Here is a 24,328-nt window from a genome sequence, read left to right as displayed (position 1 = left end):
AGTACATGTCGTGTAAACGACGGTAAGTGGTGAGAGCGTGTATGAAGAAGTACACCCCTGCAGGGTTAACATGATCTATTCGAATAGCCGCGTCCGCGGTAAAGGACTACTTGGTTGCCTATACAGTTCATAGACAAGTAAATGGGAACTACTAAAAGCCTCAAGATAAGTGTGAGTGCCGAGGATGGCTCTTCCGTAGGAAGACGGAGGTGGATCCTCGGTAGTGTATTGAAGTGGTGAATAGTGGACTCGTGTGCGCAAAACCATTTCAAGTTGGAGTATCGTAGGATAGTCTAGCCAAGAGTCAAAGCTGGCTTGCTGCAATAACTCCACCAACCCTTCTTGATACTATGCATGTATGTAGGATCTGATGTAAGTCTTGCTGAGTACCTTTGTACTCATGTTGCTATAATCTACATTTTTACAGAAGACGCTGCAACCCCTTCTGATGGGTTCTATGTAGACGTTGACATCAACGAGTAGGCTAAAGACCCAGGTGGTGACCCTGAGCTTGTGAAGGACCACGTAGTATAGCCAGGCTTTCCAAGCCTCTTTTATTTTACTAGTTGTCTGTACTCAGACAAGTTACTTCCGCTGCTGGTTTGTATGACTGTATGACTTGTATGTGGGGTCGTGAGACCCGTACCTTTGTGTATGATATGTATGGCTCCTTGAGCCTTAAATAAAGTACTTGTGTCATAGAGTCATGTTGTGATGCTTCGTTGTATTTGCACATATCGAGCATATTGTGTGTATGATTGAAATGCTTGGTATGTGTGGGATCTGACTATCTAGTTGTTTATCTTTAGTAGCCTCTCTTACCGGGAAATGTCTCCTAGTGTTACCGCTGAGCCATGGTAGCTTGCTACTGCTCTGGAACACTTAGGCTGGCCGGCATGTGTCCTTCTTCGTTCCTGTGTCTGTCCCTTCGGGGAAATGTCACGCTTTGAGTACCGGAGTCCTGTTAGCCCGCTACAGCCCGGTTTACCGGAGTCCTGCTAGCCCAGTGCTACAGCCCGGACCCACTTGCTGATGACCGACACGTTCGAAGCTGGGTCATGGATGCCTGTCCCTGTAAGTCTGTGCCACTTTGGGTTTACGACTAGTCATGTCAGCCCGGGGTCTTTATCATATGGATGCTAGCGACACTATCATATACGTGAGCCAAAAGGCGCAAACGGTCCCGGGAAAAGGTAAGACGACACCCGTGGGGATACCGTGCGTGAGGCCGCAAAGTGATATGAGGTGTTACCAGCTAGATCGATGTGACATCGAGTCGGGGTCCTTACACGGCCTTTAGTCGCGGTTGGCCAGAAGAACCGCGACTAAAGGTCCTCCGCCCCGACGGCCGCCTGGCGCCCACGTGGACGGGCCTTTAGTCGCGGTTCTTAAGCAACCGCGACTAAAGGGTGGGGCCTTTAGTCGCGCCCGTTCGGTCGCGGTTGCGCAACCGCGACTAATGGCAGTTGCGAACCGCGACCAAAGGCCCTTTTTCCACCAGTGATTAACAAAAACATTGGACATTTATTCACACACACTCTTTTTTCTTGAGAATAATTCACATTCTCATTTTTTGTGAGAAAATGATCCACTCTTCATCAAAATATGCTGGGAGTGTATCTCTTCTACCCGGCCCGAAAGTCTGAGACGCAGCCATGAAGCTCCTAAAAAAAGCATGCGTTACCACAACTCACTCTCACACCAAACTTCCGTTATCACAATTTACGTTACATGTGCTAAAAAAAGCATGCGTTACCCTTCAAAAGCTGTCTTGGATCTCCACCCACCGCCTCCTTCTATCCGTCTTGGATCTCCAGTCCAGCCACCGCCTCCTTCTCATCCAGCCCGCCGCGCCCATGGATCCTCCGTCCAACGAGGCTGCCGAACAGCCGTCCTCCTCCCTCCCCAACGATCTGGTCGAGGACATCCTCGCGCGGATGCCGGCCAAATCGGTGATACGCTGCCGCAGCCTCTCCCGCGCCTGGGCCGCCGTGCTCTCCTCCCAGGGCTTCGTCGACCGCCACCTCCGCCTCTCCAACAGCCGCGGCTCCCCCAGGCTCTTCATCCTCCCGGAGTTCAACTCGAGGGACACCACCGTGCATGCCTGGTCGCCCGGCAGCCCCGTCGTGCCCGTCCTCCGCGACGACCGCCTCCGCCGCGTCACCGCCGTCACCGGCCAGTGCCGCGGCCTCGTCGTCCTGGAGGCAGACAGGCCCACCACCATCATCCGCGACCTCGATGACCCCGACGACCGTGTGTACTCCTAGAAGGTAAACCACTACGTGTGGAACCCCTCCACCGGCCAGATCACGGCGCTCCCCAAGGGCAACGAGTCGTTCGGTTGCTGGCTGCACCACCATGACAACTTGGGGATTGGCTACGACACGCGCATCCGCAAGCACAAGGTGGTGCGTCTTTACTGCCGCGGCGACCTCCCCCCGGCGTGCGAGGTGTATGTACTCAACTCCACGGGACAATGGCGGCCACCAGCTGGTGCAGCCGATAGGGCGCTGCCGCCGGGCTTTGCAACGAATTTCTCCAGCGACCAGAGCATATTTGCGCAGGGCCACCTGCACTGGGTCGCGGAGCCGGACAAGGAGTTCAACTTCGGAAGGATCATCATGTCCTTCTCCATCAGTGACGAGGAGTTTCGGATCGTGCCACCACCGCCCATTAAAATGTACCCCTGCCAGATAGTGGAGCTCAACGGGCATCTCTGTGTCTTCAACAATTCCGACGAGTTCAAGCGCTCATATGATATCTGGGTGCTGCGTGACCACCAGGCGGGCGCTTGGGATCTCCATTGCTGCATTGACCTGGACACGCCACCGCTGTCAGACACTCAGTTGATGCGATCCTGTTCTATCATCCCAATTGGCAGTGTTGATGATGGCAGCCGCCTGCTGCTGAGACCGGATCCTCATTGGAACAACACAAACAATTGGAAATCCCACCAGATTTTCATGTACAGACCTGCGGACGGAGATGTTGAGGACCTTCTCACAGGCGGCGGCATAATTACTCACCACACCGTGGCCCGAAGAGTTGTGGCACCATATGAGGAAAGCCTTGAGTCCACCGGACCGTGATACTAAATTACAATCACGAGTAAGTTTTATTTTAGTACAAAACTAATGACATCAATTTTATGTGGTCACACTGTTGCTACTTATTTGATATGGCCATACTTCGCACTATCTTTGTGTTGCTCATGTACCTTAGCTATCTAGTTGATTTTGCAGTAATACAAGGCCTGCTTTTCAATACTTTAATCCCAGTTTGTTTAGCTTTGATGCAACTACCAGCTCATCTTTAATGGAATCAAACTGGAATGAGATTCTGTATATATATACAAAATTGGCATAAAGTTCACACCTATATGTATCCTTACTCCTTAGGTGTCTTCTCTTCTCCGTGAAACCAAGTCTGCAATTTGGTAGCTTTCTCATTGGTTCATCCTTGGTTTGGCTGTGTGTTCATGAAATCTCAGTTTCTCTCATGAATGAGAAAGGTGTGGCTGCTCCTGGCTGTATCAGCTTGTTAGTATTAACAAAAATTGAGTTAGTACTACCTTAGAGAAATCCATGAATTGTTTTGATCTTAATAGGAAGTACATTTATGTGAATGTCTGACTAGTTGGCTTGTTCGGTGGATGAAGCCAATCAGTTTTAAAAAGACATCTTTGCAATCGAATTTTTTTCTTTTTGAGAAATGGCAGTCGACATATATGTGTTGGTTTTACCTTGTTGTCGCTTCTCAGAATGTCATAAAAAACAACTATTTTTTCTGTGTTATGTTTCCTATGTTTTATATCCATGTTGTTCTGTTTTGGCGCACTGAATGTCGTTGCACTTAGTATTTGTTCAACAAATTCTTGGTTTCATAGAATGCATGTTTTTACAATGTATGTACCAGTAGTTCACATTTCGTTGCAGTACTATTCATATCTTGAACTTGACGGTGGCAGAGACGATGACCATATGGCACAAGCAGCAGCTAGTTACAATTGACGGTGGTTGGGGACGGATTGGACAGTGGCAGGGCTACTGATTCCATTGGCCGTCGATGATGCGGGTCAGATCTTACTCGATACTGGAAGGGCGATGGGTACTTTGATCTAAGAAACCAGGTAGTGGAGACCATCCTTTTGACTAACAGTTGGTTGCTCAGCGACTTCTCAGGTTTCTTCTGTGCTGCATCATGCATGGACAACTTAGTTCGTTTATATGATCGGCAACTTCTGTACTACAGAACTAATTTTGTCTAATTTATGCAAATGAGGATATATGGTTGGGGTGTCCCCAGAGAATGTCGCACTACTGGATCAATATTTTGTGATGTCTTCCGTCAGTCAAATCAAGTTTTCTTGGAGTGTTTGTTCCGGCAAATACAGTCCGAGTGTGATGCCCAGGCAAATTTATCCTACTGCATCTGAAACCTGAAAGTATGTCACGTGGCTGTAGTCTGCGTTATCTCTTGTCTGCGTTATGTTCAATCTTTTCTTTACCTCTGTTGCTGCAATACACTCCACATCTTGTTCATCACATGCAGTCAGGGTTCATTAGAGGGAATGCTATTGTGGAAAACGTTGCCTTGGCCTTGGAGCATGTTCAGTGTGTGCAAAAGCGGCGGCTACCCATCATCATAATAAACCCTGAATTACCTGCTGGGATTGCATTCTGAATTACCTGCTACAAGCATACAACGGGTACAATGGAATAAGGCTATCCTGCAAATTGACTAGCTCAGGTTCTTCTTAATGGTTCCTTAGGAGGATCAATTCCTTTTGAATCTGGAGTTTCACATGGGGATCCGTTACCACCTTACCTTATTCTCCAAAGGATGTGCATCAACGCGTTTAATCATGGCCGCCTTGCTAACCCTACCAATAACAATCGCCCACTTCCTGGTGCTGCAATATGCAGACGACACGATTAATTTTGATCAAGGATGATTGGTCAATTGAACGGAAGGCTGACTATCTTGTTGCTTAGGAACAAACTAATAAATTTACACCAAAAGTGTGGGCAATGTTTTGGCCAAACAGGGAGATTCACAGTTTTGGGGGGGGGGGGGGGGGGGGGGGGGAGGGTGATACTAAAACACAGAGATCATTTTGTCTCTCTGTGTAAGTTTAAAATTGGAGATGGTAAAAGAGCTCGATTCTGGGAAGACTGGTGGATTGGTAATGCTCCATTAAAAAAGAACTTCCCCAGACTATATGATCTATGCTTTGATAAAAGGAAAACAGTTAAAGAAGTTTTAGAGAATGGATTAGACAATGTCCAATTTAGGAGAACCCTACTAGGAGATGCAAGAGAATTATGGGGGCATATTAAAGAAGCCTGTGGTGTGGTGACATTGAATGAGGAGAGGGATGAGATTAAATGGACTCTTGATAAGAAGGGAGTTTATACTGTTAAGTCTTTTTATAGACACCTGATCGAAAACGGGGTCAAATATCCACACTTGTATATGTGGAAGATTAAAATGCCACATAGAATTAAGGTGTTCATGTGGTTGGCCCTTAGGAAAAGTATTCTCACAAAAGATAATCTGATTCGTAGGAGGTGGAAGGGAGATGATAAATGCCCATTTTGTGGGCAAAAAGAGGACATAAACCATCTTTTTTTGGCTTGTTCGGTTGCTAGATTATTATGGAACATATTAAAATGTGCTTTCAATCTTAAGGACATTCCAGATACACTAGATGCTGTTATGAGAACTTGGGTAAATACCTTTGGAAAAGATGAAAAAAGTCTGGTCATGATAGGAGTTTCAGCGGTCTGCTGGACTATCTGGAAACTTAGGAATAGTGTGATATTTGACAACAATAGGGTGAATGATCCCTGTGTTCCTGTTTCCCTGCTTATTAAAAACCTAAATGATTGGAATATTTTGCAGACAAATCCTGCAAGAAGTAAGCTTAATGGAGGCTGGAGTGAAGCTAGTAAGTGAGGTGGCAGAAAAAATATTCAAAGCAGCGTATGGGTGGCGCCTGAAGACTGGGAGGATCGAAGGGTAGCTGAAGCCTTCCTTGTTGCGATGGATAAATTTTGGCTTCTGCTTTTTCGTGCTGGCTTTGCTCCATTTTGCTGATATTCAGAATAAGTTGATGTCCCTGTAATATTGAGTCTGCTATTAAAACTGGTAGTTTTTCCTTGTAGCCTCTGTTCTTATAACAGAGTGTGTTGTCGCTCTGGGGCTGGATTCTCCTGAATCTAGACCTTGGACCACTCTTGTAGGGTTCCTCCCCGCAGTTTTTTGGTTTTCGGAGAGGGGAAGGGATGGCTTCTCCTCCTTTCCCAATATGGCAGTGGGGTGGATCAGTTAGAAGAGTGGAGTCTCGTGTTGGGGGGTGTTGTGTTGCTTTTTTTTTCCTTTTTTCTGTAACAAGACTTGGTGATTTCTGTTAATGGAAATCGGAGAGAGCGCTCTCTTTTATCAAAAAAATAAAATAAATTTACACCAAGAAGAATGGAGGCCTCAGCATTCACTACTCACAATGGTGCAACGATTTGCATCAGGAATAAATGCTTATTTTCGACGGCGTCATCTCAACTGAAACCTCCAGTCATCACACTGCGGGCCTGCTAAAGTTACTTATGGAGCACTCGGTTCAAGGAGACGGCCCTGCAAGATTTTCTTCATTCAAACGCTACATGTTTTCTTATGGACGCATCGTCAGTTCATGTGACACTAGATGACCCGTTTTGCCCATGGTGCAAGAAGCCAATTAGAACCAATTCTTTTTTACTTACATGATAAAGCTACTGCAGTAAAGCATTATCAATGATTTGAGACAAGGGGAATACCATTAGGACAGAGTGTTGGAACACGTCCAGACACACCGTTGAACCCACGTAGTGTTCTCCCGTAGCTCCCACTATCTGTAACAAACTGTACCAGGTCTCATGCTTCCATATCCGATACCCTGATTAGTGGAATTAGCTGCGTCAATAGTTAAGATCATGGCTGCACCTGCGTGTGCTCTGTAACTGTATATATGTACTCTTCATTGACTGAATAGTACAGTTCCAGTGCATCGGTGTTCTTCCAAAGGAAAAGTTCCTCTCGCGCAAGCTTATCACCGAAGTTTTAAAACTGCCTTAACTTTTTCAAATGTTTCTGAGTTATATGGATCTCGGGATATTTAAGAAACGTTGATGGGAAGCAAAAAAAACAACATAGCGAAAAGGCTCCCGCTAAAATAGATCCAATATCAGGGGATTCAATGTGCTCTGAGTTTTTGGACAACTCTCCCTAGGTTGAGGCTCTGTAATCCTTTCCTTTCCTATTAAAACCGAGCCTTTGTGTTGATTAGACATTGTTGTCTTATAAGTTTCATTAAATGAAATTAAATTTGGGGAAAATGCTTCTTAATTAAAAAACAACGAATAAATCTTGCATCGTGGTGACTTGTTGACAGATAAACACATGGGAAAAGAATCACCAATCTAAAAAAATGTGCTAACTAACACAAGATGGAAAAAAAAATCACGAATCTACTAAAATGCGCTAAAAAACACAAAGATTCTATTCAGACATGGCCAACAAGACACAAACTAAATGCCATACAATAACGATTTGTTGCAGTCAGCTGTTAAACCGAAGGTAAACGCTTGTACCCGGCGCACCGGCCCAAAATTCGGCCGGTCGACTCGCTCACACCGCGCGTAGCGCTAACGCAGGAAGGGACACGTCATCCCCACGAGGGCCCCGCACACCGCCCTGCTCCCTTATCTCTTCAGCGCGACTGCTGGCCACACACCGCCCTGCTTCCTTATCCCTTTTCTTCCTCCTTCCCACGCCGCTGCTCCTGCCTCCCTCTCCTTCTTCCACCTCCCCTCCCCATTGACGCTGCCTACCTCTCCCTCTCCTTCCGCCTCCTTCGCCATGGGCGCTCCCCACCTCTCCCCTCCTTCCACCTGAAGCCGTGCTAGCTGCGGGACCCCGAGCGCCGTGCTGCGACGGGCATCGGGGGGTGCTGGACCTCCGGTGGCCGAGCTGCGACGGACTTCTCTAGCGTCGAGTGCTGGAACCAGCGATATCCGATGCTACTACCGGCTTTGTCGGGTGCTGGAACCAGCTTCATTTTTTGTTGGAACTTGCTTTTTTTCTGCTACAACCATGTTTTGTTTTTGCTGGAACTGGCCCATGCTTTTGCTACCACCCCCGCCCAAATTTTTGCTACTAGGTGATTTTTGCTGCAACCGATGAACCATTTTGCTACAACCGTTTTGATTTTTTGTTACTACCGGTGTTTGTCAATTTTTTGCTACATACATCTTCTGTTTTTCCAGTCTTTTTTGCTACAACCATATTTTGATTTTGCTGGAACTGAAGACATTTTTTGCTACATCCACCCACGGCGGTGTTGCTCAACGGCGGCGATAGTTTTTTTTTTCTACAACCGTCTCGGATTTTTGCTACTACCGGAGATGCCATTTGCTACCACCGGAGTTTTTGCTACTACCAGAGTCTTCATGGAAACATCAAGAGTTTTTGCTACCACCCTTTGTTTTTGCTGGGACCATCCTAAAATTTTGCTACCACCGTATTTTGATTTTGCTGGAACCGGCATTTTTCACTTCGGTGTCGGCGATGAAGGCGGGTGGTGTTTTGGTTCGCCGGCGGCGGCGAGGCTGCGAGCGCCGGCGACGAGCAGGGGCAGCGGTGGTCCAAGCGAGAGAAGCGCATGCCAGAGTGCGGGATCCCGCGAGCGGCGGTGGCGTCTGCTTTTTGTGTCTCCTCTTTTTTCCATGGGGAGGATGACGATAGGAGATGTGGGGCAGATCTGACGGTTACGCATGTCCAGATCGAGTGGCTCTGGTTGGACCGGCCGAAACGTTCCGCCGGTGCGCCGGCGCAGAGTACTGCCCTAAACCGAACCATACAGATAAGAAGCTTGTCCCAGACTACCAAATAGAGCACAACAAGTAGGCACGATAGTTCCATAGTTGATTGTATGGCATTTATGTGTAAGAAATACAGTAGCAATAGTCAGCAAACCACACCATTAAAACTTACGGGTTCTCTAGTCCTGTACCAGTTGACTGTCCTGGGAAGTTTCACGCAAATGTCACATTAACCAAGTTGGACCATTTATTGTTCTTAATCCTAACATAGCGCCATCTACGTACAACCTCTGATCAACGGATGCAAAAAAGAGGAGAGGCACAGCACCTTCCTGTTAACAGCCTGATTGTAGTCTGTCATTATGATGTTACCCATGTTCATGTGCCCATATATTAGTCCTGTACAGGATGCAAAGATGCATGAAGTTGCTTGATAGAGAGCACCCATATTAAAACTTTATAAATCAACTCACCTCACCGAAACCTTTCCAGACCATCTGAACTAGAGAGCTGAACTAAAAATCCATGGGCATGTATATGTCGTATTCCTGCTACATGGCAATCCATCTCTAGTTTGGCTTTCCACCTTTTTGTTTCTAATTGAAGGATCAACATCTCTCGTCCAGTTGCCGTTTGAACATATCAGTTGTCCGTGTTGAGTTCGAGTATTAGAAGCTATGAATGGGATGTGTCGAAAGTGCGAGTTCATGTTCTAGCCGATAATCCTGCGTGGACGACAAGCTATCATTGTTGGAAATAGTATGTAAAATTGACAAATAAGGATTGCTCCTCACTAGATCGAGCAGCACAATGCAAGGCTCTCGATAGGGAGAGTCAATTAGAGCATAATTAGTGGAAAATATACAAAACCACGGTAGAAATATCAGTGACATTAGGTAGGTCATGACATAACATTGAACTTAGTCCTTGCATCTATGCTCCTACTTTGTCTTCGTATCAAATCAACACCAAACTTTGCAACTGAAATTAAATTCAAGCATGTCTATTTCTTGTGTATAGCTTAGTTGTAGATGCCCGACAACGGCCTTGGCGCCACTCCCGCTCGAACGGCCAGAGGCACACCTAGCGATGACGATGCAGGTTCTTGCTCTGCAGAGCAGCATCAATATTGGCTCGACTTATCTCCTACCCGATACAGGCCCTGGTGGTTTGGGCTCAGATTTTCCTCCCAAAGCTCGGCCCAAAAGCCCGAACAGCGAAAACAGGAAATGAATCATTATTTTATTGAAAACATAGGTATAATATATATTTTAAATATCCTGAAATCATTATTTTAATAAAAAGAGCAACGTTCATCCGTTTTAGGATGGGCTGGGCTTGGGATTGGGATTTTGAGGTCATGTTGCAAAGCTCGGCCTGAACCCAGCCCCGCCCGTAGGATGCCCATGTTTAGTGACCAACAGTTTTTTGCAGCGACAGTAAAGGTGGAAATTGAGAATGGTGAGACTGCGTCTTTCTGGAAATAATCGTAGATGTTTGATGAACCGTTGAAAAATTGTGTGGCCCTCTATGCTCACATCAAGAGAAAATACATGTTAGTTCAGGTTGCCTTATTAAAAAACGGAAACACTAACGCCCACACGTGTGGGCGTTCTTCAACTCGCCCACACGCCTGGATGGTCGTTCACTGTCTTTTGCATGCATCTTGACACGAAAAGGTAGATTTGGTGTGCCACGTAGGACGGGGCTGGTGTGTGGACGTTGAAAAGTTTGCCCACACGCCCGCACCATGCTGTTTGTCAGCTGCGCTGTGTGGGCGAACTAGTTTCTGCCCACACAGCCACCACCTAGGTCATGTGCATGTGGGTGAACTGCTTTTCGCCCCACACGACACACCTACGTTGTGGATGGCAATTGCAGTTACGCGAACGTGGCAACTCGGTACACACACATGGCAACTGTGATTCTTTGCTAGACGGCAACTGCAGTTGCGCGTACCTGGCAACCAGATAAACACACATGGCAACTGTGATTAACAATACATGGCAACTATGGTTGGACCATATGTGGCAACTAGCCAAACACACATGGCAACTACTGTTTGACCATATGTGACAAGTAGTTAATCACACACGGCAAGTACAGTTTGATTACAGCACGCGACAACTACTATAAATTAGACATGGCAACTATAGTTAACCAAAACAGATAGAGTGGCCATGCTTTTACAACTACACTTGCCATCCCGGATAACTACATCTGCCAACCAGGATTGCTACTAAATCGTCATCCCGCGGGGTACCTAACGTAGCTGCGCCAGGACGTGTGGGAATTTTTGCTTCGTGCCACACGCGCGGGGTGGAGATGAATAGTACTTGTTGGGAGTGTGGCACGAAGTAACCGCGCCCACACGTGTGGACAATTCTAATGTCCGCCCACACACAACCCGTGTGGGCTGCCTCCTGCTCACACCACACACCATGTGTGGGCGCATGTTGAATATACCACACGTGTGGTTGATATTGGCGTCCTTAAAAAACCTCTAGATCTCCCATATCCGGCATGATATGATCTATCAGATTTGTTGGCGCCTAGCCCTAGCTTGCTCATAGCGCCGAAGCCCAGCTCCCTCTGCACACACCTCTCTCTCTCTGCTTGCTATGCTCGAGCGATAGAAGGAAGAAGAAAGGACATGGACACGGTGATGTTTTCCGGCGCACATACGCCCACCGCGGCAACGGCAATCTTTTTCCCGAGCACAAACTCGATACCACACTGCCAACATACAAGGGAGGGAGGGTCTTTTATGCGTGCGCGCACCGACGTCCCACGCCGCACTCCTGATGCACCACTCGCGCACTGCCCATGTCGACGTCCTGCACTCTACGTTCGCGCCCCCGAAGCGCACGCACACCCTCGGGCGCGACCAGGTCTAGTGCCAGAAGCGGTCACACACCCCCACAGTTCGCCAACTAACACACGCACGCACACACACGCTTGCTGACACACACACACCCAGACATTATTTGGACACGCCTGTGCTCATACAGTAGTCAGACTATGCCCAAATGCAGACATGCACGCACGGCCACGGACCAGGCGCGGCCCCGACCAGCGCCGACACAGGTAGGCACACACACATGAACTGGACATGCCCGCCATGGCTTATTTCCCAACAGTCACACCCTAAGCCATGTCGTTGCCACACGGCCTGCCGACAGGAGCCCTGCCATGTCGTCGTCGTCTCGGTGCCATGTATGCCTCCGCTGCACCTCAGGCACGAGCCGCCGCTCGCTGCCGCAGCAGCAGCCCGCAGTCCCGTGCGCCGCCGCGTTGCTTCTCCATGCCAAGCGCCACTGTGCCTCCACGGTCGTCACGCCGAGCCGCCGCGGCCTCTACGCCACCATGCAGGCCCTCCGCGACCTCCTCGCATCAGCGACCGCCATGCTCATCGCGCGCACACCATCACACTACACCGCCGAGGAATTGCCGAGCACCGCAGCCGAGTCATCCATGTCCGTTGTGCGTGTCGTGGATGCCACGGTCCCCCGAACTTGCTAGCTCTGATGCTAATTGTTGGCACCTAGCCCTAGCTTGCTCTTAGTGCCGGAGCCCATCTCCCTCTGCACACCTCTCACTCTCTCCGCCAACAATGCTCGAGCGACAGAAGGAAGGAAAAAGAACATCGACACAGTGGTGTTTTCCGACGCACATACAACCGCCACGACAACAACAATCTTTTTCCCGAGCACGAACTCGACACCACACAGCCAACATACAGGGGACGGAGCGGTCTTTTATGTGTGCGTGCACCGACGCCCCACGCCGTGCTCTTGACGCACCCACTAGCCCACTGCCCACGTCCCGCACTCCACGTTCGCGCCCCCGACGCGCACGCACACACTCGGGTGCGACCGAGACCAGTGCCTGACGCGGTCACACACCCTTGCAGTTCGCCAACTAACACATGCACGTGCACACACGCTTACTGACACACACACACACACACACACAACGCGCACCCGGAGATAATGGCCAGACGCTTGTCAAACAATGCTCATACAGTAGACGGACCATGCCCAGACACACATGTACGCACGGCCACGGACCCGGCGCGGCCCCTACCAGCGCCGACACCCCCAGCAGGCGCACAAACACACACTGGACATGCCCGCCGTGGCTTATTTCCCAACAGTCACCCGCTAAACCACGGCGTCGCCACACGGCCTGCCAACAGGAGCCCTGCCACGTTGTTTGTTGTCTCGGCACCATGTACGCCTCCACTGCGCCTCAGGCACGAGCTGCCGCTCGCTGCCGCAGCAACGGCCCATAGTTCCGTGCGCCGCCACGCCATGTCTCCGTGCCACGCGCCACTGTGCCACCAAGGTCATCGCGCCAAGCCATCTTATAAAATTGCCTTTTGGTAAAAAAAAATAGCTGCGGTTTCTCTATGTTCTCTTTTTTTTTTTTTGAAAATGTTCTCTACACACCGTGCCTCTCTCTCCCAGACCGTGCATTCCACATCAGCGAGTGGAAACAACTCCTCATGGAATCTCTCTCCCAGATCGTGCGTCTCTCCCAGCGCCGACGGCCAGCTGCTGCCGTCCCTCCCGCGCTGGCACCGCGCTCCTCCTGCTCTCCGCCTCATCTATCCCTCCGGCAGCCACGCCTCTCCCTCCGACGACCGCGCCTCTCCCTGCCTCCTCCGTTCGTCCTTGCCCTAGCGTCCTTTGGCCTTACCCTAACCCTAGCCCCTAAAAGAAACGGCGAGTGCCCCTGGTTTCTATTACTCCTCTCTACCTGCTGCTTTCCCACTTTTGATTTGGTTTTAACAGTCTTGATTGATGATTCTCTTCCGATCTTTGCTTTCAGGAACCCTAGACTGAAGTATGAGCCGCCGCCGTTGCTCGCCAGCGACGGCACCCCCGCTGGAAGACGAGGACCTTCTCCAGGAGATCCTCCTGCGCCTTCCTCCTCAGCCATCCTCCCTCCCTCGCGCGTCCACCGTATGCAAGCGCTGGCTCAACATTCTCTCTGACCCCCAATTCGTCCAACGCTTCCGCAAACACCATGGGAAACCCCCACTCATCGGCTTCTTCAGCCAAAGATATGGCGTATTCTGTGACTTCAAACCCGTCCTGGAACTGCCTGACCGCATACATGCCCATCGTTTCTCCATGCCCAAGAGCCGCAGCTCAATGGAGCAGTGGCGCTTCATGGGCTGCCGCAACGGGCTCACTGCCTTGATCAATGAGTGTCGGCGCGAGGCCGTCGTGTGGGATCCTCTCACCGGCCGGCAACATCACATGCCTTTTCAACCGGGACTCCAAAATGCCCTAACAGGTAGCTTCTGTGTATGGCATGCCTCGGTGCTGTGCGCTGATGCCGAACATGGGCACGGGCATGGCGATTGCATCTTGGGCCCGTTTAAATTGGTCTTGATCTGCAACGGATACAAGCAGACATTTGGTTCTATCTATGACTCGTCGTCTGGTTCTTGGGGAAATATTTTCTCACGGCGATAGCAAATGAAATTTATGCCAGAAGGGGCAACATCCTTGTTGGAAATGTGCTTTGTTGGTTGATTTGTGGAGGTGATGTCCTTGTGTTTGACATCAAAACGCAGAGTCTTGGTGTGATCGAGAAGCCAGCAGACAACCATGTTACCATTGACTTGTTTTTTCAGCTCTTGCGCATGGAGAAAGGTGGACTAGGCCTTGCTGTTTTGTCTGAACAGATCATCCAATTATGGGAGAGGAAACCTAACTGTGACGGTGTTGTCGGATGGGTGTTGCTGCAGAAAGCCATTCCTTTGAAGGGGTTGCTTCCAAGCAGAAAGCCTTTGGTACTTATCGTGGGGTATGATGAGGACACAAATGCGACTGTTCTGTCTACGGGGATTGGCAACTTCATGCTCCAACTTGACTCAGTGCAGATCAAACATATCATTAAAAGAAATAACATGTGCATCGACATGTTTTATCCCTACCATAATTTCTACACTGCAGGTAATACCTCCCTATCTACATTGCACAACCAAAATAGTCCATTATTTTGTTTTGCTGGGATTCAATACTGTTAATATGATTAAGTGGTTGTTTGGATATGGAGCTTTAGCCACGAGTATATAGAAAATCAGTGTTTAGCCTATTTTTAAGAAAACCCGTTTTACAATCTTTTAAATCAACAAAGAGTATATGGAAAATTATGTTTGGGTCAGGAAAGTAACAAATCGGTGATGTATTATTCCTTGTTTGGATAGCGATTAGCCTATTCTCTCGTATGCCAGGCGTGATCTCTTCTTGCTTTCCCCACTCGGCCGCCATTGACAACCTTCTGAGATCCAGCCTAGGACTCCTTCGTTCCTGCTGCTCGCGTCTCCTCCTGCCACAAGGATCCCGTCCGTGGTTGCAGGCGGGCTCTTCCCCCAGTCACGGAGGTTGTCACCCCGAGCATAGAATACGCCGTGGGCTGCTGCTCGCCTTCCAGTTGACCAACACGACTCCATGTGCAGCCGCCGGCAGGGCGTTTACCCTGGTCGCCTAGCACTTCTTCCCCGCAAAGACTACCCTGGGCTGTTGCATGTCGTTGCCATGGAAGTACTCCACCGTCCTGGTGTCGTGCGCACACTCACTGCAGTCAAGGACACATCTGCCGCCATGCCAGGGCTATACAACAAGTGTCGGGGAGTCACACTTCCGTCCCTTGAGGGAAGCGGGCAGCGCATCGTGCCATGGGGAGGACCACAAGGTCGCCGTCAGCATGGTCGTACACTGGCATAGTCGCCTATCCATCCGCCATCCGCCACCGTCCGTCGTGGCTGCCACAAATCAGCGCGCCGGCGTTGGCGCCAGCTCCAGCCTTGTGGGGGAGGAAGGCGTTCTTCTCCATGAAGATCAACGGCATGCCACACAACACAATTCAGGACCTATTTTTGTAAAACGCGTTTGCACAAAAACGTCTCGGAGCCGTTTGTCCAAAAAGCAAAATCTGAGTATTACAAGAACCAAGTTTTTCTTGTCCAAGGATTAGTTAGATTAGCCAAACCAAGTTTTAGCTAGTTAGGCCCTCAAACACGTTTTTAGCTAACAGGTTCTCTAAAAATTAGCTATCCAATTCCAAACAACACCTAAGGATCGACTAGAATACATTGAGCTGTTTGTTTCTTTGTGGTGCCGGTGATTTATCGTGATATAACTTATTATTACTGGCCTAAATTAAAGCTGGACGTGGATATCTATTGCTTTGATGCCTTGCCACTGCTAAATGCTTACTATGATTCTATCCATTTAATGATCTTTCCGTCGGGAGGTTTATAAGAATTGGAAACTGGCTATAACTACACTAAGAGAATATGACGAAACTATCTGCGATGTGAAATAGGTAATCCATTGCCACATCTGGAAGCTTAAAGATTGTTATGTTGTTCTATTGAATAAATGTATGTGCAAGATAATCTTTATCTTATCAATTCATAACAGCACATACTTAATTTTCTATTGGAAAACAGTACGGGTTCATATAATTTGAATGGCAATATGTGATGCTAAAATGTGTATATTTTACTTTGGCACATTGGTCATAAATGGTACAGGCTTTCTTCACAATAGTTCCAGATAAATGCATTTTTCTTGACCATCAGAACAGTCTCATCATTCTTGTTTTGCACTTGGCAATAGATGTGGCGTCATTCACTATCCTTGCCACAAAAGCTACTTTTCCCTCTTCCATTTACATAAATATACAGTGGTTTGCATAAATTGCTTTCCCATCGATTCAACTTCTTTTTGAATTTTCATTGTTTTTTTGGTTTTAGGCAGGGGAGTTGGGTGGAAATGGGTGGAGCTGGATCTTTGAACTCTTGTGATCTAGTAATGTGCTATCTTGTTGAATGATTGAGGTAAATTTATCTTCATGTTCTGTGTATGTCTTTACGGCAGCATATTTTTTTGTCTTGTCTACTTAGTTTAGAAGATTATGCATGATTTATTGTTGTAGGTTGTAATGCATGATTGTGAATAATTTCTAGACTGTCTAGCTCTCACATTTCTAAATAGTATGCTGTTGATCTAGAACAATCTAAGAAGTCTAGTGTTTGCCTCTCTTTGAGGCATTCAGTTAATGATCTTTTATGATCTACTGCTATCATATGTACTCATGTAGCAAAAAAATCATAAGGACATTTCAACTAAAGAGGTTGAAGGTACGCTGTCAACCATTACAGAATAATTGTTCTTCTATTGTTGTTCTCCGTTTGGATTTTTCTTTTCTTCTAATAGTATAATTTTGGTTCACACAATGATTCAGCTTTAGATTCTTTTGTATAACTTGCACAATGGCAAAGTTAAAATGTACTATTGGAATCGTGCAAAATTTGACTTCTTTCGGGAGTGAGTAGTACAAATTGGGTTACTGACATGACATTGATTGTTCTGCAGGTACCTAGAGTTATACATGGGTTTCTGAAATGAAGAAAAATGTCTAGTTGCTTAGTCTCCTCCATATGCTGAAGCATGTGATGTGGTTGACGCTGAGATTGCACCTCTGTAGTATATATGTAGGGGAGCGGGTTTATGCACATGGATAATTTGTATGGTCACCGAATCTGCCTTCTCACACACCTCTGGTAGTAAAGTTATTTACTGGGAACTAAGACGAGAAAGAGAACTCTTCTTCTCCCCCCTCTCCCCCCTAGGGTTCATCCCCCCCCCCCCCCCCCCCCCCGCCGCGACCGCCGCTGCCGCCGGTGTCCCGCTCCGCCTCCCTCCCCCCCCCCCCCCCGCCGCTGTCGCCGGCATCCCGCTCCGCCTCCCTCCCCCCTCTCCCCCGCGCCCCCCATCCGCTCACTCGCCCCTGGCGACGATGCAGCTCGGTGGCGGTGGTGTGGCAGTGCTGGTGGGCGGCGGCGCCCGCGCGGCCTAGATTTGGGCCCTTTCGGGCTCCTTCTGGGCTTGAGAGGCCGACGGCTCGGTGCGCAGTGACGCTCCTCCCTGGTGTTGGTGGCGAGGAGGCGGTGGTCTGCGGGCGGTGGCGGCTTCGTCGGCCGGCGAGCTGCAGCGCGACGACAGGGGCTGTCCGGACCCTTTGGGTCCAGCCGGGCCACGGCGCCTGGCAGGCCCCTTGTTCGCGCGTCAGGTCGGCTCCACGGCAGTGGTGGATGTTCCCTCACACCGGCTGTGTTGCGGATGCCCCCGTGCCCATTATCTCTTCTCCCATCCTCCGGGTCTCGTGTCGGTGGCCTCAGGGAGACGGCAGAGTTGGTTCGATGACCGTGGTGGCACATGTTGGCGGGCGGCATTTTGGGCGGTGCACTTTGGATCGTCTGGTGTGATGGTGGGGGTTTGGGTCGAGAGAAATCTCTGGCGACTCGTCCTGCCCCGACGCGGCGACGCCTGCGGGTGCCGCCGAACCTTCCTGAAGGGCGTCGGGTACTCCCTCCCCCACTCCCCCCTCGCGTACCGGGGGAAACCCTAGGACTAGTCCGGGCAACAGCGGCGTCGGTGTCGCCTCCTTCTTGAAGGTATTGCTTGGTACGCGGCGCTTCGGAGTGATGGGTGCGTGGAGGTTCTTCTTTGGTGGATGCAGCGGTTGCCGACCATCTTCGTTTCGTTGATCTCCCGTTGTTGTCATTCATTTCTCTTTCATTTTCTCTCTCTTTTCTTTGGACTTGTTTGTGCTGCGGCCCCAACGAGCTAGTTGTATCGGATGTTGCTTTATCTATAAAGCGGGGGAAACCCTTTATCGTAAAAGTTATTTACCGAAATATACCTTCCAGGTTTGTATTATGGATAAAATTGAGTTGCTTCCGATAGTGAAGTGCATAAATATGACTGATCATTAAGTTTTGCTTTTTGAAATTCTAGCAGGACTGTCAGTCATGTCTCGGGATTTGGCAGCACTGTTCCTGACCGTCAGATTGTACTGCAGCTTTGTTATGGAGTATGATATGACATTCATATAATACTGAATACAGCTAAAATAGTAGCTAGTTTTTTTTGTCATTTACGGGTGTGTTTGGTTTGTGTCATTAGGTGGATTGTAGCTGGTCAGTTCCGTCCCTAAGGCACATTCTCGTGATTGGTCCATCTGAGGAGTCGGAACCCATTCGTTCCTGGAATGGCATATTCGCTCGATATGCCAAACCTAGTCATACCTCCAAATCGGCCAGACGACGCACAAGGCCTCGCTCTCGCCCTCCCTGACTCACACTCACCCACAAACTCAGCGCATGAACCCCCTTGTCTCTTTCGCCTCTCGATGTGCAACGCTGCAGGCCATCCACCCAGCTCTTCCTCTCCGGCGCTGGCTCTCCCTGCCTCCGCGCCATCCCTCCCTCTCTGATGGCGTGCGCTAGTGCGACGAAGGACTAGCAGACGATAGTAGGTGGTCGGAGGTGGGTATCATGAAAGACGGTGTAAAGGGGCAGACTGTGGCTGGCTGCGGCATGTGGTTCTTCTACCTCCGGCACCCTGCGTTCTCTAGGATGGAGCCGGATTGATCTACTCACGCCCACCTTTAAACTCTGAACTCTGAATTTCTCAACTGTTTTGCATGCAGGATGCGTGTGTGGTAATGCCAACTCCGAACTCTGAATTGTTGGTGCATGCGGGAGCATGAACTATGAAGTGTCCATGGTAATGGCAATTATTTAAATGCGACATTTGATTTTTTGACATTATAGTGTGATCCCCCAACATTCTCTACCTAAAGCAAAAACCAAGGGTTAACTAATTCATGATATATCATCATTCCACCCAACATTCTCTACCAAAACTGGCATAATCGGAACGACACAATCGCGCCTATTGAAGCAGCCAGGAAGTTTAGTATAGATATATATATATCCTCACTGAAACAAATTAAATTGAATAATGGAAGGGAACCTGTAAAGTGGAAGAGGGCCGTCGGTGAGTCAAGTGAAAAGTGGAAGGCAATGAGGGTATATATGCAAACTAGTTGGCACCCAACGCCGGAAGGGTGTAACAAAGAGCCTCGCACCCGACTTTATATTTAAAACAACAGCCATACAACACATCTCATATAACTCGATGCCAGAACACAGACACCCAGGGCAAGATACAACGATGTAGAAGAACAACACACCACCCCAAATCACTCCAAGCAATGGACAAAGTTGCCCTTGAAAAATGTCGAGGTCCTCCATCGTGAACCAACATCACCAAGAAACGAAGCTACGCCCGATGAACCTAGGACTCCAAGGCGGCGCCTTCAAGAAGGATACGGCACTGGAGTGTCGCCGCCGACTGATTGAAAGGATCAAGGTCTGCACCAAGAAGGGTACGACACCCACGACAATACCAAGAAGAACTACCTGGAGGAAGGGGAGTAGCCACGACGATACCTTCAAGAAGGGTACGACGCCCACGGCTGCCACCGTCATCAGCCTGGCCAAATCAAGGCAAGGAAAGTCCCTCGGCAAGAATACTCCTTCAATATTTGGCGGGACCAGTCGCGAGAACAGTCGTCGCACCGCCGTCACGGATTGCCAAGCACTGGCCACCATGCCGCCCACACAGCCGTGGCGACAAACCCGCACCGGAGCCATGAGTTCCGCCCACGAGCCCCACGGCTCCCACCACCGCCCCGGCATCCGAGACCACCCCACTGCCTGCACCACGGCAAATGGACACCGCAGGCCGATGAATAGCAAAAGGCACCTCCTTTTGTCCCAAACCACGCCACGGCAAAATGTTACATTAGCCATACACGCGATCGGGTTGCAGATTGTCTAATACTATATATTTTCAGAGCTGATCGTTGGACTGAACTGTGGGTGCAGGACGCTCCTCTTGCTCCCAATTTTCCCCATACTTTCGTGGATTGTCATATCTGTTTTTTTTTTTACATAATTGCCTCCACATCAGAGTGGAAAAGACTCACATCGTGAAACGAAAGGAAAAAAAAACACGCATCGCTCTCTCAGATCGTGCGCCTCTCCCAGCGCCGGCGGCCAGCCGCGGCTGCTCCTCCCGCGCCGGCGACGTGCTCCTCCTGCCCTCGGCCAAATCTCTCCCTCCGTCGGCCGCGCTCCTCCTGCCCTCTGCCGAATCTCTCCATCCGTCGGCCGCGCCTCTCCCTGCCTCCTCCGCTCGTCCCTGGCCCAGCCACCAGCGTCCTTCGCCCTAACCCTAGTTCCTCGACGTTTGAGGCGACAAACGGCGGCGCTCCGGCACGGCCCCTGGAAGCAACGGTGAGGCCCCTTGTTTCTACTACTCCTTTCCTAGATCGTGATTTCCCAATTTTGATTTGGTTTTAACATTCTTGATTGATGATTATTTTCCGATCTTTGCTTTCAGGAACCCTAGACTGAAGTATGAGCCGCCGCCGTTGCTCGCCGGCGACGGCACCCCCACTGGAAGACGAGGACATCCTGCAGGAGATCCTCCTGCGCCTTCCTCCTCAGCCATCCTCCCTCCCACGTGCGTCCGCCGTATGCAAGCGCTGGCGCAGCATCCTCTCTGACCCCCAATTCGTCCAACGCTTCCGCAAACACCACGGGAAACCCCCGCTAATCGGCTTCTTCAACCAAAGTTATACCGTAGTCTGCGACTTCAATCCCATCCTGGAAGCGCCTAACCGCGTCCATGCCAATCGTCTCTCGGTGCCAAAGAGACAAAGCTCCATGGGGAAGTGGCGTTTCATGGGCTGCCGCAACGGCCTTGCCGTCCTGGTCAACGGGGGTCGGCGTGAGGCCGTCGTGTGGGATCCTCTCACTGGCCAGCAACATCATGTGCCTTTTCCACCGGGGCTTCACGACGTTCCAACGAGTAGTTTCTATGCCTGGCATGCCGCAGTGCTTTGTGCTAATGCCGAAGATGGGCACGTGCACGGAGATTGCATCAGGGGGCCGTTCAAATTGGTCTTGATCTGCAACAGATACGAGCAGGCATTCGCTTCTCTCTATGACTCCACATCTCGTGCTTGGGGAGATATTTTCTCGACGGCGATAGAAAATACAATTCATTGGACAAGGTGCAGCATCCTTGTTGGAAATGTGCTTTGCTGGGCGATTTGTGGAGGTGATGCCCTTGTGTTTGACACTGAAATGCAGAGTCTTGCTGTGATTGAGAAGCCGGCAGACAAGAACGCTATCAGTGACTGGTCTTTTCAGCTCTTACGGATGGAGGATGGTGGACTAGGCCTCGCTGCTTTGTCGGGACTGACCGTCCAATTATGGGAAAGGAAACTTAACTGTGACGGTGTTGTCGGATGGGTGTTGCTGCAGAAAACCATTCCTTTGGAGGGGTTGCTTCCAAGCACAAAGCCTTTGGTATTTATCGTGGGGTATGATGAGGACACAAATGCGATTGTTCTGTCTACGGGGATTGGCAACTTCATGATCGAACTTGACTCAATGCAGATCAAACATATCATTAAAAGAAATGCCATGTGTATCGACATGTTTTATCCCTACCATAATTTCTACACTGCAGGTAATCCCTCCCTATCTACATTGCACAACCAAAAAAATCCATTAGTTTGTTTTGCGGTGATTCATTACAGTTCCTTTTGGTATGTGATTGCTGCAACATTGTTAATATGATTAAGGATCGGTCAGGATACATTGAGCTGTTTGTTTCTTTGTTGTGCCTGTGATGTATCGTGATGTAACTTATTATTACTGGGCTACATTAAAGATGGATTTCGGATATCTATTGCTTTGATGCCCTGCCACTTCTAAATGCTAACTATGACTCTGTCCATTTAATGATCTTTCCATCAGGAGGTTTATAAAAATTGGAAACTGGCTATAACTACACTAAGAAAAATATGAGGAAACAATCTCCTATGTAAAATAGTTAACCCACTTGCACATTTGAAAGCTTAAAAGATCGTTATGTTGTTCTATCCAATAAATGTATGTGCAAAATAATCTTTGTCTTCATCAATTCATAACAGCACATACTTAATTTGTTAGTGGAAAGTATTACCGGTTCATATAATTTGAACGGTACTTTGTGATGCTAAACGTGCATATTTCATTTTTGCACACTGGTCATAAATGGTACTGGCTTTCTTGACAATGGAGTTCTTGATAAATGCATTTTTCTTGAGCATCTGAACCGTTTTATCATTCTTGTTTTGCACTTGGCAATAGATGTGGAGTCATTTTCCCTCTTCTTACATAAATATATAGCGGTTTGCACATTTTGCTTTCCCATTGATTCAACTTCTTTCTGAATTTTCATCATTTTTTTGTTGCTTCTTTTGGTTTTAGGCAGGGGAGTTGGGTGGAAATGGGTGGAACTGGAACTTTGAACACTTGTGATATAGTAATGTGCTATCTTGGTTTGAATGAGTGAGGTAAATTTTTGTGCATGTTATTTGTATGTCTTTAAGGCAGCATATCTTTTTGTCTTGGATACTTAGTTTAGAAGATGATGCATGATTTATTGTTGTAGGTTGTAATGCGTTAATGTGAATAAATTCTAAACTGTCTAGTTCCCACATTTCTAAATAATATGTTGTTGATCGTCTAGATCAATCTAAGAAGTCTAGTCTTTGCCTCTCTTTGACCCATTCAGTCACTGATCTTTTATGACCTACTGCGATCATATGTACTCATGCAGCCAAAAAACATGAGGACATTGCTGTCAACCATTACAGAATATTGTTCTTCTATTGTTGTTCTCTGTTTGTATTATTGTTCTTTTAATAGTATAATCTTGATTAGCACAATGATTCAGCTTTAGATTCTTTTAAATTATATAATTTGCACAATGGAAAAGTTAAAATGTACTGTTGAAATCATGCAGAAATTTGAGTTCTTCTGGGAATGAGTAGTACCAATTGGGTTACTCACATGACATTGATTGTTCTGCAGGTACCTCGAGTTATACATGGGTTGCTGAAATGAAGAAAAATGTCTAGTTGGTTTACTCTGCTCCATATGCTGAAGCATGTGATGTGCTTGACGCTGAGATTGCACCTCTGTAGTATGTAGGTTGTTCTACTTTTATGTACGGTTGTCTGGGAAGTGGAATTTGTTGGATTTAATTGTCTAAGCTTGTGTTCGTTGTTAATGACTTTTAGAGTTGCTTGGGTTAATAATCTTTGTGAAGTCAGTATCTATCTACAATTTATCTTCGGAGTCTTGCTAGTGATTTAACTGTGATGATGAAGCCCACATCACTTCATCACCATATGCAGCAGGGACAGGTAATGCTCGTATGTTACAAGGTATAGTATATACATAGAATTATGTCTGCTGCCTAGTTCTAGGAAGGTTAGACTCCTACAATCAGTGACTGCCATGCTCGGCTTGGAAACTCATTCTTGGCTCTATAGTCGGCTGAACCTGTCATCCTCATCATTCTACAGTTTGCCGCTGCCACCGTCCTAGTTCCACTTGCCTGCTTAGAAGAAACTTAAGTTGATGCTACTCTATATGATCCTTCCTAGAACATGTTCAGTAGCTATATGATCCTTTAGCGCCTCTGCATATTTATCTGCAAAGTTTCGCTCAAGTTGATGCTACTCTATGTTTG

At 48.3% G+C, this 24,328-nt stretch overlaps 1 protein-coding gene across 1 annotated transcript; it reads left to right on the top strand.

Annotated features, from left to right (window-relative positions):
- Nucleotides 1-20,714: 20,714 nt before the first annotated feature.
- Nucleotides 20,715-23,886, top strand: LOC123094152 (uncharacterized). The gene is made up of 4 exons (XM_044516208.1): nucleotides 20,715-21,030; nucleotides 21,137-22,273; nucleotides 23,059-23,144; nucleotides 23,665-23,886. The coding sequence occupies exons 2-3, from the start codon at nucleotides 21,154-21,156 to the stop codon at nucleotides 23,097-23,099; spliced, it is 1,161 nt and encodes a 386-aa protein (XP_044372143.1). The 5' UTR covers nucleotides 20,715-21,030; nucleotides 21,137-21,153; the 3' UTR covers nucleotides 23,100-23,144; nucleotides 23,665-23,886.
- The last annotated feature ends 442 nt before the right edge of the window (nucleotides 23,887-24,328 follow it).

The sequence above is a fragment of the Triticum aestivum genome, chromosome 4B (assembly GCF_018294505.1).
Source record: "Triticum aestivum cultivar Chinese Spring chromosome 4B, IWGSC CS RefSeq v2.1, whole genome shotgun sequence".
NCBI lineage: Eukaryota > Viridiplantae > Streptophyta > Magnoliopsida > Poales > Poaceae > Triticum > Triticum aestivum.
The sequence above is the reverse complement of the archived record's forward strand: the minus strand, read 5'-3'. Positions and strand labels throughout refer to the sequence as shown.

Coding starts and splice junctions, on each gene's coding strand:
- LOC123094152 (XM_044516208.1), top strand. CDS start 21,154: ATGAGCCGCCGCCGTTGCTCGCCGGCGACGGCACCCCCACTGGAAGAC. Junction 22,274..23,058: donor CCATAATTTCTACACTGCAG/GTAATCCCTCCC, acceptor TTTTGGTTTTAG/GCAGGGGAGTTGGGTGGAAA.